The sequence below is a fragment of the Oncorhynchus kisutch genome, linkage group LG7, assembly GCF_002021735.2.
Source record: "Oncorhynchus kisutch isolate 150728-3 linkage group LG7, Okis_V2, whole genome shotgun sequence".
Taxonomy (NCBI): domain Eukaryota; kingdom Metazoa; phylum Chordata; class Actinopteri; order Salmoniformes; family Salmonidae; genus Oncorhynchus; species Oncorhynchus kisutch.
The window spans coordinates 47,478,186-47,492,771 of record NC_034180.2 but is presented as its reverse complement, the minus strand read 5'-3'; the positions used below and the strand labels follow the sequence as shown (position 1 = coordinate 47,492,771).

General features: G+C 44.7%; 1 protein-coding gene across 4 annotated transcripts in view; it reads left to right on the top strand.

The window, feature by feature from the left end:
* Window positions 1–13,508, top strand: part of LOC109894684 (ribosomal protein S6 kinase 2 alpha) — a 79,898-nt gene extending 66,390 nt beyond the window's left edge. For all 4 annotated transcript variants that reach the window (XM_020488339.2, XM_020488337.2, XM_020488340.2 and 1 more), the window contains 13 exons: window positions 57–127; window positions 1,846–1,934; window positions 2,972–3,036; window positions 3,219–3,321; window positions 3,429–3,559; window positions 4,158–4,283; window positions 4,505–4,594; window positions 4,672–4,830; window positions 6,365–6,526; window positions 9,515–9,591; window positions 9,736–9,853; window positions 10,059–10,196; window positions 11,152–13,508. In XM_020488339.2, coding sequence (XP_020343928.1) covers window positions 57–127; window positions 1,846–1,934; window positions 2,972–3,036; window positions 3,219–3,321; window positions 3,429–3,559; window positions 4,158–4,283; window positions 4,505–4,594; window positions 4,672–4,830; window positions 6,365–6,526; window positions 9,515–9,591; window positions 9,736–9,853; window positions 10,059–10,196; window positions 11,152–11,274 — 1,452 coding nt within the window. In that variant the 3' untranslated portion in view covers window positions 11,275–13,508. The remainder of the gene's footprint in view (window positions 1–56; window positions 128–1,845; window positions 1,935–2,971; window positions 3,037–3,218; window positions 3,322–3,428; window positions 3,560–4,157; window positions 4,284–4,504; window positions 4,595–4,671; window positions 4,831–6,364; window positions 6,527–9,514; window positions 9,592–9,735; window positions 9,854–10,058; window positions 10,197–11,151) is intronic.
* Window positions 13,509–14,586: the final 1,078 nt, after the last annotated feature.

Genomic DNA, 14,586 nt, shown 5'->3' with positions numbered 1-14,586 from the left:
GAATTGAATGTGAAAGGTTTTTTTTTTTTACGGTGTTGGTTGTATTTGTTTGACAGTTTGAAATGCTGACCGGATCGCTTCCATTCCAAGGGAAGGACCGCAAAGAGACCATGAACCTCATCCTCAAGTAAGTAGAGGCTGTCACAGAATAGGTCACTCCTTTTGATAAGCCATATAAACTCAGCAAAAAAAGAAGTCCTTTTTTCAGGACCCTGTCTTACAAAGATCATTTGTAAAAATCCAAATAACTTCACAGATCTTCATTATAAAGGGGTTAAACACTGTTTCCCATGCTTGTTCAATGAACCATAAACAATTAATGAACATGCACCTGTGGAACGGTCATTAAGACACAAACAGCTAATAGACCGTAGGCAATTAAAGTCACAGTTATGAAAACGTAGGACACTAAAGAGGCCTTTCTACTGACTCTGAAAAACACCAAAAGAAAGATGCCCAGGGTCCCTGCTCATTTGTGTGAACGTGCCTTAGGCATGCTGCAAGGAGGCATGAGGACTGCAGATGTGGCCAGGGCAATAAATTGCAATGTCCGTACTGTGAGATGCCTAAGACAGCGCTACAGGGAGACAGGACGGACAGCTGATCGTCTTCGCAGTTGCAGACCACGTGTAACAACACACCTGCACAGGATCGGTACATCTGAACATCACACCTGCGGGACAGGTACAGGATGGCAACAACTGCCCGACTTACACAAGGAATGCACAATCCCTCCATCAGTGCTCAGACTGTCTGCAATAGGCTGAGAGAGGCTGGACTGAGGGCTTGTAGGCCTGTTGTAAGGCAGGTCCTCACCAAACATCACCAGCAACAATGTCGCCTATGGGCACAAACCCACCGTCGCTGGACCAGACAGGACTGGCAAAAAGTGCTCTTCACTGACGAGTCATGGTTTTATCTCACCAGGGGTGATGATCAGTCCTCTGGAGCGGTATCCATTTGGAGGTGGAGAGTCTGTCATGGTCTGGGGAAGTGTGTCACAGCATCATCGGACTGAGCTTGTTGTCATTGCAGGCAATGTCAACACTGTGCGTTACAGGGAAGACATCCTCCTCCCTCATGTGGTACCCTTCCTGTAGGCTCATCCTGACATGACCCTCCAGCATGACAATGCAACCAGCCATACTGCTCGTTCTGTGAGTGATTTCCTGCAAGACAGGAATGTCAGTGTTCTGCCATGGCCAGCGAAGAGCCCGGATCTCAATCCCATTGAGCAGGTCTGGGACCTGTTGGATCGGACGGTGATGGCTAGGGCCATTCCCCACAAATGTCCAGAAACTTGCAGGTGCCTTGGTGGAAGAGTGGGGTGACATCTCACAGCAAGAACTGGCAAACCTGGTATAGTCCATAAGGAGGCGATGCACTGCAGTACTTAATGCAGCTGGTGGCCACACCAGATACTGACTGTTACATTTGATTTTGACCCCCTCTTTGTTCAGGCACATTATTCCATTAATGTTAGTCACATGTCTGTTGAACTTGTTCAGTTTGTCTGTTGTTGAATCTTATGTTCATATAAATATTTACACATGTTAAGTTTGCTGAAAATGTACGCAGTTGACAGTGAGAGGACGTTTCTTTTTTTGCTGAGTTTATATAATTCAACACTATATAGGGAATAGGGTTCCTTTGCAGAACCACACTGAGCCACTGGCTAGAGTGTCTGTAATTATTACCAGAGCAGTACTATTTATTTAGCCCGACTAAACCAGCCTGAATGCTGCGTTCAAGGAAACCGTGGTGAACGTTCAGCAGCGTTCAGTCTGGATTAACCAGGCTGCTATTTTATAAAACTTCTGGATGTAACAATGTCTCCCTCTGCAGGGCCAGATTGGGAATGCCCCAATTCCTCAGTACAGAGGCCCAGAGTCTCCTCCGAGCTCTGTTCAAGAGGAACCCCATCAACAGAATGGGTGAGTACTTACCCACTAGCCAGTGACAAGCTAATTACAGTGGTTACTCCACTAGGAGAGTAATTACTGTGGTATAATAAGACTGATTTGATATTAAAGGAAAATCTGCATTTGGTACATCCAGTTGTAGACATATAAATTAAGGATATGTATTGAATTAAATGTATTTTGGGTAACAGACACATACAACAAAATATACCATGTGGACCCAGAGGATATCACTTGAAAAGTATTCATTAAAATGCTTGTTTCCAAAGTGTTCCTCGGCGGTTAAAACAATAACACACATGATTAAAAGGCAAGACAAAATTGCAAACAACCATAAATACATTCATTTATATTGACAACATAAAAAGTGGAACTATTCACTGTATAACCTTAAAAATCAACCATATTAATTTCACATCATACTGATCCTTCAAATAAATGCAACTAACCAGCAGTAGGGGGCAGTGGAGTGGTTTCTCAGACAAACTTGTCCAAATGAAAACTGTTTCCTGCTTTTTAAAACTACTTTAACTTTTTCTTTGCTTGATCTCCAAGGGGAGGATATTCCATAGACAGATGCCTGTATAGAAAAACATGGTCCTCTGTTTACTCTGATTTGACAAGACATAACACTAGCTCTGGTATTGTAACTGTGGTGGTTATAGACCACATCAATGTGGTTTTTCATATAACCTGGGGCACGATCATTTAAGTTATCAAGCAAATTATTAAGTTTAAGTTTGTCCGTGTAACTATTGATTCTTGAAGAATATAACTTATAAATGCCTCATGAGTTTAGTTCAACTGTCGTACCCAATCAGAACTGAAAATATAAGCTTGTTGTATTTAACAAATATAAACATGGTTAAAAATACATTATAAAACCTATATTGATATTGTGAATGGTCACTCCATGCATCCATAGATCTGTTTATGAATTTGCCAGGCTGACGGGAAGAACGCATTGCTTCAACTGCTGATTGCCGCTTTAAGCATAGAGCTGGTGATGTATGCAGTCATCCATACTAATAGTGTGATTGTGTGGACAGGGTCCGGGACGGATGGTGCAGAGGAGATCAAACGCCACACGTTCTTCTCCACCATCGACTGGAACGTGAGTGGGGCCTCCCCTCTAGCACTCATCGCACACTCATAGTGTCGTCCTATCAGGACTCATTATCAATCTCATTATCCAATTAGCATTTTTAAATGATTTGATGATTTGATTTGATTTAAATGAATATTTTCATATGCTACGGGCAATTGTCAAGTCTCCATTATTTGAAACCTTTTCAGAAACTGTTCCGGCGAGAGATCCCACCCCCGTTCAAGCCGGCGGTGGCCCGACCAGACGACACCTTCTACTTCGACTCGGAGTTCACCTCCCGCACACCCAAAGGTAAGAGGTCAAAGTTGACAAGAGTAACTTGTCCTAGCGTGACAAGACAGACCAGGGCTGACAATCTAAGTGTGTATGAAGTTGTGTTCTTGCTCTGATTCCCACAGACTCCCCAGGTGTTCCACCCAGTGCCGGAGCCCATCAGCTCTTCCGGGGCTTCAGCTTCGTCGCCCCGGCCATGCTGGATGAAGAGGGGGCCAAGGAGCCGGCCAAGCCCACACCACACCCAGTGGTCCAGGTCAGCAGTCCATCACAGATGGGAAATGCCTACTATTAATATATAATTATAATATATGCTATTTAGCAGGCGCGTTCTCATTTCTTATATTAATTTCTATAAAAAACTATATCATATAGACAGTAAGAATACAGAGATCTATCTAACAGCCAGATGGTTCCCTCCCCAGGATTTGTCTTTCGTTGGCGTTTTGAAGGAGAGAATGCTCTTTCACTCTCTGACCACTAGATGGACATATTTCTCCATCCTACAACACTGTGTCAATCAGTATAATGTAATGACAGTGAAAGCCATACTTACTTAGGGCAGATAAGTCTCAGGTTTAATTGCTTGATGATTTTACACTGCACATGTTGTTGAGGAGTAAACCTCTAATCCAGTTGAATTGCTTGGTCTAATACCATTAGTAAGGATGGATGATGTGCTTGATTTGACCTCCAATGTTTTTTGTGCTTTACCACAACTGTGATGTGTGTGAGTGTGTGTGTGTGTGTGTGTGTGCATCATAATAGAAGAAAGTATAATATTAAAATACATTGATTGTTGTAGACTGTAGTTCAAGCACTATACCATAGGTGTGTGTGTGTGGTTCATACAGCAACTCCATGGAAAGAACGTGTTGTTCAGCGATGGCTACATGTTGAAGGAGGACATCGGCATGGGCTCTTTCTCCGTTTGCAAGCGCTGTATCCACAAAGCCACCAACACCGAGTACGCCGCCAAGGTCAGAACACACACTGTAACCTCCCTCTCTGGGTTGTCACTCTCCCAAGAACCCCAAGTTCTTATCCATCCACCTTGTGGGCTGCTGAATCTATTCCAAACCTGTAGTTGGACATGACTATTCATTATTTTGATGGTCTTTTTGGAGAGTGCCGTTCTAGTCATTTGTCATCTCTCAAATGGTCTCCTAATGGAGGATTTATAATATTGTGTTATTGTCAGGTGATTGACAAGACCATGACAGACCCCTCAGAGGAGATTGAGATCCTGTTGAGATACGGCCAGCACCCCAACATCATCACCCTGAAAGACGTGAGCACGCACCCACACGCACCCACACGCACACACACACCCTGAGCCATCCATCATGTGTTCTCTCCATCTGTCAGGTGTATGACAATGGGAAGCAGGTGTATCTGGTGACAGAGCTGATGAGAGGTGGGGAGCTGCTGGACCGGATCCTCAAACAGAAGATCTTCTCCGAGCGAGAAGCCAGCTCCGTGCTCCACACCATCACCAAGACTGTAGAATACCTCCACGCCCAGGGGGTGAGACACTCATCTACACACTGTAACAGACTGGTCACTATGGACTTAAACAGTAGTTTGATATTCCTCCTTATTCTTAGTATGTTGTTTTTTTCTCCTCCCTTTTTCTCTGTGTTCTAATATTCATTCTTTAAAATATATAGTACCAGTCATACATTTGGACACCTAATCATTCAAGGGTTTTAATTTATTTTTTACTATTTTCTACATTGTACAATAATAGTGAAGACATCACAACTATGAAATAACACCTATGGAATCATTTAGTAACCAAAAAAAGTATTTCATATTTGAGATTCTTCAAAGTAGCCACACTTTGCCTTGATGACAGCTTTGCACACTCTTGGCATTCTCTCAACCAGTTTCACCTGGAATGCTTGAAGGAGATCCCACATATGCTGAGCTGCTTTTCCTTCACTCTGTAGTCCAACTCATCCTAAATCATCTCCATTGGGTTGAGGTCAGGTGATTGTGGAGGCCAGGTCATCTGATGCAGCACTCCATCACTCTTCTTCTTGGTCAAATAGCCCTTACACAGTGTGGAGGTGTTGGGTCATTGTCCTGTTGAAAAACAGATGATCGTCCCGCTAAGTCCAAACCAGATGGGATTGTGTATCGCTGCAGAATGTTGTGGTAGCCATGCTGGTTAAGTGTGCCTTGAATTCTAAATAAATCACTCAAGGTGTCAACAGCAAAGCGCCATCACGCCACCTCCATGCTTCACGGTGGGAATCACACATGCAGAGATCAACCGTTCGCCTACTCTGCGTCTCACAAAGACAGAGGTTGGAACCAAAAATCTCAAATTTGAACTCAATCAGACCAAAGAACAGATTTCCACTGGTCTAATGTCCATTGTTTGTGTTTCTTGGCCCAAGCAAGTCTCTTCTTCTTATTGGTGTCCTTTAGTAGTGGTTTCTTTGCAGCAATTTGAACATGAAGGTCTGATTCACACAGTCTCCTCTGAACAGTTGATATTGAGATGTCTGTTACTTGAACTCTATGAATTATTTATTTGGGCTGAAATTTCTGAGGCTGGTAACTAAGGAACTTATCCTCTGCAGCAGAGGTAACTCTGGGTTTTTCTTTCCTGTGGCAGTCCTCATGAGAGCCAGTTTCATCATAGCGCTTGATGGTTTTTAACACTTTTTTGGGGGTACTACATGATTCCATATGTGTATATTTCATAGTTGATGTCTTTGCTATTATTCTACAATGTAGAAAAAAATAAAAATAAAGAAAAACCCTTGAGTGGGTGTGTCCAAACTTTTGACTGCTACTGTGTGTGTGTGTGTGTGTGTATATATATATATATATCTCCAAGTGAGCAGTTGAAGTAGATTATTTTTGCATTCACATTTAATCTTTACTAATTAATAAATTCTCTCATCCTGTCCTCTCTGCTATACTGCCCTAACCCTCCTCTCTTCTTCCCCTACCCCTCCTCTCTTCCTCCTGTACCTCCTCCTTTCTCCCCCTTCTACTCTCTCCTCCCCTCCTCTCCTCACTCTTCCTACCCTCTCCTCTTCACCAGGTTGTCCACAGGGATCTAAAGCCCAGTAACATCCTTTATGTAGATGAGTCGGGGAACTCTGAGTCTATCCGGATCTGTGACTTTGGTTTTGCCAAGCAGCTGAGAGCTGACAACGGCCTGCTCATGACTCCATGCTACACCGCTAACTTTGTAGCCCCGGAGGTAAGGCCCGTGAGAGTGTGTTTGTCATTATGATGATGATGATGATGATTAATACATGCATAGCGCATCAATGCCCCCTATCATATGCTATTTGCAGACTTTTAAACATTCTTGTACAGTTAAATAGTTAACACACACACATGGACACAGCATCACTGTGCAAGAGGTGTCACTAAAGTCCCTGGTTCGAATCCAGGCTGTATCACATCTGGTCATAATTGGGAGTCCCATAGGGCCCAGCGTCGTCCGTGTTTGGCTGCAGTAGGCCGTCATTGTAAATAAGAATTTGTTCTTAACTAACTTGCCTAGTTAAATAAAGGTTACACACACACACTGACCAAAATATATATATTGTTGGCATTTACGTATGTCCCCATTACCAGTGAAACATAATCAAAACGTATTTCTTTCACTTACTTGCTGTGCTGTTTCGTCGTTTCATTCTGAACCCGGATTGCATCATACATGCCAAGCAGTGAAGTTTCAGCTCTGTCTGTCGGTGGCCTCATCCTCGGTGTGCACTGTTACTGTGTCCGTTTCCATGTTGTCCAGCTCTGTATGTAACATTTCACCTAAACCCTGTTTCTTGTCTTCATCGAAGTAGCGGCCCTTGTACATAGCATCGTGCATGGTGGCAACACAGTAAAGAGAGAATGACACCGAATCACTTGTTCACAGCCTGTGTGGGCAGTTTTGTTCCCAGGGCCCACTGTTGTCAAGGGCAACTGTTTCATTCGCCAATGTGGGCCAGTAAAAACATCCACCTCGTCGGGAAAAGGGGCCATCTTCACTCCATAGAAACTAGTCCACACTAATGTCGCACACTAGCTGCTAGCTAACTGGTTAGCATAGCATTGACGAAGTCAGAATGGGCATGCGCACTCCACTGTTATGTGACAGAATCGGTGGTGTTAGAATTAGGAATTAGAATACGAATACTACACGGAACAATAATATCAATGGACATGTAAAGTGTTTGTCCCATGTTTCATGAGCTGAAGAAAAAGGCCCCAGAGATTTTCCATATGCACATGAAGCTTATCTCAAATTTTGTGCACATTTGTGTACATCCCTGCCAGTTTTGTTGAGCAGGCATTTCAATGCCATGACGGAGGGTATCACGTCTGCTGCAGATGCAGTTGGTGAGCTTATTTCTCCAGGCAGTTGGTGAGCTTATTTCTCCAGGCAGTTGGTGAGCTTATTTCTCCAGTCAGTTGGTGAGCTTATTTCTCCAGTCAGTTGTTTGAATGGAGCTAGGAGTGTGTTCATGTTCACAAATGCCATTGAAATGGCATCAGCGGTATGACAACCAGCATATTCATGAGCATGCAATACGACTTCCCTCAGTACGAAGTCCTCGACGACCCACTGTGCTGTCAGACTCCGCATGCTCATGGGGCTGATATCACTGGTCCAAATGTCAGTCGTGAAGCTAATAGCAGTGGCGCTATTACTGTGTACCTCCGGTAGGGCAACATCTGAAATATGGTACCCAAAAAAAGTGTACCGGTGCTGGACCAGTCGGCAAAAGTCAACATCACCCACGACAGAGAATGGTTGATTGTCAAGGATAATGAATTCCATTATCTTGGCTTTAATGGGTTTCGCCTTTGAGTTGTCTCGTTGAAATGTTATTTTTTCAAATGACTGCTCGTCTTGTTGACTGCTCGATCCACACAAACTAGTTTAGGAATGCTGTGTTGCACGTACAGCGCAACATTTCACATGGCGTCATTACGTCATGTACTTATGTTATATAGGTATGCTCATCAGCTTTGACGTCAGTTTTGCACATCGGTGTTAAACTAGACATCGGCCGATACCGATAATGGCATCAGTGTTTTCTTGTTCTGAGAAATTAAGGCTATTCCATGTGAGAAATTGAGAAATTGCCAAGAAACTCTAACCAGAATAGAATGAGGAGTGGGAGGCCCCGGTACCCAACTGAGCAAGAGGACAAGTACATTAGTGTCTAGTTTGAAAAAGATGCTTCACAAGTCCTCAACTGGCAGCTTTATTATCTAGTACTCGCACAACACCAGTCTCAAAGTCCAGAGTGAAGAGGTGACTCTGGGATGCTGGCCTTCTTGAACCCGGTCTAATATCTCTGTAGAGACCTGAAAATAGCTGTGCAGCAACGCTCCCCATCCAACTTGACAGAGCTTGAGAGGATCTGCAGAGAATAATGGGAAAGATTCCCCAAATACAGGTGTGCCAAGCTTGTACCCAAGAAGACTTAAGGCTGTAAACGCTGCCAAATGTGCTTCAACAAAGTACAGAATAAAGGGTCTGAATACTTATGTAAATGTGATATTTCAGTTATTTATATGTGTGTGTGTGTGTGTGTATAGTTTCTGAATGCACTGTATGGTCTAGCAATCGATTGGTGGTCTAATTCCACGAAGAGGGCGGGCAATTTCTGTTTGTTTAGCATGTTTGTTTAGCATGTTTGTTTAGCATTCCCCGTAGCAAACAATGTCATTGAGTAACATGGTAATGTTTTACCCTCAACCCGGTCCATGGCACTGAGATGACACCGTAAATCCCTCCCCTCATTCTTTCCGCAAGATGGCGATTTCTGAAATGTATTGAATGCCCTTTCCAAGCCATCAGAGACCTGAAAGAAGGTTCATTGTTTCAATTGAAACTTTCACCCGAGGTATATTTCGCCTAGGTCAAAAGAGTATTTGGGCTTTGTTGAGACACATCCGTCTTAAGATAATTAAATATGTATGCATTGACATGAACGTTGCCATAGAGATGGTAAAACATGTTTAAAGTCACGGGACCTAGCGTTTTTGATGTTGCAGTGTTCTAATTTCGCGGGAAATAGGAGGAAGCCGCGTCACTGAGGGGGCGTGTCCGCCCATGAGCTCTGTCCGATAGGGGGCGTCGATAGGCTAGTGTCCTTGTCAACGCACTTTATTGCCTTTGGTGTATAGCTCTACCCAGATGATGTGTTGTGACATAATGCTGTGTGGGTTCTAGGTGTTAAAGCGTCAGGGCTATGACGAGGGCTGTGACGTATGGAGTCTGGGAGTGTTGCTGTACACCATGCTGGCTGGGTAAGGAACACACGACATGTCACTCATACAGCTGTGCACTGTATCCCACTCCAACAAAATGTTATGTTCTCAATCACTCACTTACACATATACATACACATTCATTCTCATTTGACTGGTGCTCACTCCCTCTCTCCCCCTCAGCTTCACGCCGTTTGCCAACGGGCCCGAGGACACTCCAGATGAGATCCTGAGCAGGATAGGCAGCGGCCACTTCACCCTGACTGGAGGCAACTGGGATGCCGTGTCGGAAGCAGCGAAGGTACTGTAGGACTAACTAGGACTTGCTGGGTGACACAGCTTTTCACGCGATCGTGCCGACCTGAACAGTGCTGGCTTATATATTTTATTTTCGCAATGTAGTGAAGTGGAACAATGACTAAATGTATTTCTGTTCGGATTTCAAGGATGGAGGTGCAGTATATAATCTAGAACTCATCTAACCTCCAAGCTATGTGTCTTTATAGGACCTGGTGTCTAAGATGCTTCATGTGGACCCTCACCAGCGGCTGACCGCAATGCAGGTCCTCAAGCACCCCTGGATTGTCCAGAGGGACAAGCTATCCAACAGCCAGCTGCAGCACCAGGATGCCAAGCTAGTCAAGGTAAATGGGTCAATTCGTGATTGACTGGTCGATCGTCAGTCGTTTTGAAACACTATGCCCATCAGATGCAGGTACCATCAGTCCAGTAAAAAGCCTAAGATAACCATATGCAACTCCAAGCGTCAGCTGCCATTGAACCCTGGCGCAGTGGAAACACATTCTCTGGAGTGATGAATCGCATTTCACCATCTGGCAGTCCGATGGACAAATCTGGGTTTAATGGATGCCAGAAGAATGCTACCTGCCCTATGCATAGTGCCACCTGTAAAGTTTGGTGGAGGTGGAATAATGGTCTGGGGCTGTTTGTATGGTTCAGGCTTGGCCCCTTAGTTCCAGTGAAGGGAAATCTTAATGCTACAGCATACAATGACATTATAGATGATTATGTGCTGTCAAGTTTGGGGAAGGCCCTTTCCTGTTTCATAATGACAATGTCCCAGTGCACAAAGCGAGGTCCATACAGAAATGGTTTGTCAAGATTGTTGTGGAAGAACTTGACTGGCCTGCACAGAGTCCTGATCTCAACCCAATCGAATACCTTTGGAATGATTTTTAAATCTGACTGTGAGCCAGGCCTAATCTCCCAACATCAGCTCCTGACCTCACTAATGCTCATGTTGCTGAATGGAAGGAAGTACCTGCAGCAATGTTCCAACATCTCTCCCAGAAGAGAGGAGACTGTTACAGCAGCAAAGGAGGGACCAACTCCATATTAATACCCATGATTTTGTAATGATGTTCGATGAGCACATGTCAACGTACTGTTAGCCATGTAGTGTATTTCTGCTGGACGATTTCATTACAGGTCTGAGAAGTTGTCATTAGAGCGCCATGTTGCACATGCATTGTCAATTGTTCTGCCAATAGCACCATGTGACCTAACTTTTTAATAGCTGCAACAATATTTGTCCTCAACTGTTGTCTTAACATTGCACTACCTCTTCTCTTCCCACAGGGGGCGATGGCTGCCACCTACTCTGCCTTGAAGAGCTCCCAGCCCACCCCGGAGCTCAAGCCCATTGAGTCGTCCTTCCTGGCCCAGCGACGTGTCAAGAAGCTCCCCTCCACCTCTCTGTAGATCCACCAGAGAGAGACCATGAACACCCTCAGACTCTAGCTAGAACATCAGCCAGTACAGGAACATGTCACGGGACTGAAGAGACCGGTAGATCCCCTCTATCTAACCAGCCAAGGACCACTGACTGCTGTCTCCTTCCCTGGCAGTGATATCAATACTCTGCTGCAGTCTCCTACCCTGCCAACGATATAACTACTCTGCTGTAGTCCCTTCCCCTGCCAATGATATAGCTACTCTGCTGCAGTCTCCTCCTCTGCCAACTATATCGCTACTCTGCTGTAGTCCCCTGCCAACGATATCACTACTCTGCTGTAGTCCCCTGCTAACGATATCGCTACGCTGCTGTAGTCCCCTGCCAACGATATCGCTACGCTGCTGTAGTCCCCTGCCAACGATATCGCTACTCTGCTGTAGTCCCCTGCCAACGATATCGCTACTCTGCTGTAGTCCCCTGCCAACGATATCGCTACTCTGCTGTAGTCCTCTGCCAACGATATCACTACTCTGCTGTAGTCCTCTGCCAATGATATCGCTACTCTGCTGTAGTCCTCTGCCAACGATATCGCTACTCTGCTGTAGTCCTCTGCCAACGATATCGCTACTCTGCCAACTTTATCACTACTCTGCTGTAGTCCCCTGCCCTGCCAACGATATCACTACTCTGCTGTAGTCCCCCGCCCTGCCAACGATATCACTACTCTGCTGTAGTCCCCTGCCCTGCCAACGATATCACTACTCTGCTGTAGTCCCCTGCCCTGCCAACGATATCACTACTCTGCTGTAGTCCCCTGCCCTGCCAACGATATCACTACTCTGCTGTAGTCCCCTGCCCTGCCAACGATATCACTACTCTGCTGTAGTCCCCTGCCCTGCCAACGATATCACTACTCTGCTGTAGTCCCCTGCCCTGCCAACGATATCACTACTCTGCTGTAGTCCCCTGCCCTGCCAACGATATCACTACTCTGCTGTAGTCCCCTGCCCTGCCAACGATATCACTACTCTGCTGTAGTCCCCTGCCAGTGATTTCGCTACTCTGCTGTAGTCCCCTGACAGTGATTTCGCTACTCTGCTGTAGTCCCCTGCCAGTGATATCGCTACTCTGCTGTAGTCCCCTGACAGTGATATCGCTACTCTGCTGTAGTCCCTTCCCCTGCCAACGATATCGCTACTCTGCTGTAGTCCCCTGCCAACGATATCGCTACTCTGCTGTAGTCCCCTGACAGTGATATCACTACTCTGCTGTAGTCCCTTCCCTGCCAACGATATCACTACTCTGCTGTAGTCCCCTGCCAGTGATATCACTACTCTGCTGTAGTCCCTTCCCCTGCCAACGATATCACTACTCTGCTGTAGTCCCCTGCCCTGCCAACGATATCACTACTCTGCTGTAGTCCCCTGCCAGTGATATCAGTAGTTAATCTTTCCTCTTGGATGGGCTTCTGGGCATGGTCACTTGATGTCAATCAACCTGGACTAGCAACAAGACATGGTTGGGGATGAGGGGGCAGTGGGGTAGGGGCAGGTTATGACAAATTTGTTAGCAGTATATTTAGGATAAAAGGTGTGTGTGCGTGAGTTTGAGACAACCTGCTACCACGGAGGATGTTGATGATCATTGAGGATGTTTCTGTTGTGTTTTTTGTTCTGCTGTCATTTTGATTGGCTCTGCATCTCCCCTCAGCATCGCTGTGATTGGCTGTCGCTAAACTCTCTGCATGTCTATCTGTTTGGTGTGTCGTTCTCTCTCCAATTGATCAGCTTGCCAAATCGATTTGTGTGTTTTTGCTGTTTTACCATTGAAAGCTGGAAGGGACAATGGCACAAAACGAGATCACAGTCCATCACTATCATTTTCCTACATTTTGAATGAACATTAAAAGAAAGAAAAAAACATTTAGCCATAAATGCCTCTCGTTTTTGAGACTATACTGGAACTAGGAATTCTGGGTAATGTAGTCAATGCTAATGTTTTTTCTAGGCCAAATGTCTCACTCTCCATTGCATGACTTGCAGTGCATATATAGTCCAGGGAAGGGTTCAGAAAGTTGTTTGCATGGTCTGGTGCAGTGTGGCGTCATGTTGCTTTGTCCTTCTCTTATCTTTTCTTGGTGATATTTCCGATCCTGAGAAGAAGAAAAGATTTGAGATATGGCCAAATATTTTTATTGTAAGAAAAAATAAAAAAGAGAAAATAATATCTGTAATACCACTAACAAGGTGGCATGTTGAAATCTGTTTGTTCATTGTGTTTTCTTCTTGGATATGCCTATTTTAAATGTCGTCTTTCTTGTATTTGCTTTTGTTGTTGAAAGGCATGTTGAACGCACACACACACACTCTGTTGGAGCTTCCATGATGGACTCTTTCCCACAGCCCTCTGTGTTTCAATGTCAAGTATGGTGAGAGTGATTGTCAAAACGATTGTACTGAGCACTCAAATGCACACTCTCCCTTAAAGATATTCTCCCGTACTTGTATACTTTTTAACCAGTGTTGAGGGATTGAAGCTCATTGGCTGAAACTCAAATAATTAATAGGGGGCTGGCCCACGTGCAGGTAAATGTAGGGAAAATGGCACTGCACAGCTTCCAGAAAACTGTCACTTTCAAACTCTGGGTTTCGTAATTGAGGTAAGACTGTAATTCTGCTCATAGATTATGCATGTATGAGCTACACATTGACACATCCAGCCCAAAGTGGGAGATTTAAAAAATACTTACCAGTCGCCAAAGTACCCGGGCATTTCTTTAAGGTCTATAAAGTATATTGGTTTTACTTAGACAATCCTTGACAGGAATATTTTTTTGGTGCTTTTCTGATTTGATTGGCCTGTCTGTTGGTCTTAATCAGGACATAAAGTAAATGTCCACAGGTCCTTTCTGTCTCCTGTTCAGTTTGACATTGTCTGAGTAGAAGTGCCGATCTAGGATCTGCCCATATCTTATTCTATACAGACACAACTATCTAACAGACACAACTGCTGATCCTGGATCAGCACTCCTACTCTGAGACGCATTGTGGATACGGTCCGTGGACTCTAGTACAGTATAGGTCACAACAACGTCTTTCTTGACTAGAGGTTCCTATGGGATAGTACATGTTTGCGTGGCTATGTTTTTTTGGTAGCTTTTAAATTCCTTATTACGGGCCGAATTCCTAGACACAGTATCTGCGTTGAACATGCTTTTTAGTCTAGGACTTGTCCGGGAAACTGGCCCCTGCGCCTACAGCAGAAAGATCCTGTAAGTTTATGTAGGCTTGGCTCTTTAGTCTTAGATATGTGATGCATATCTGTAGAAAGGTTGGGAT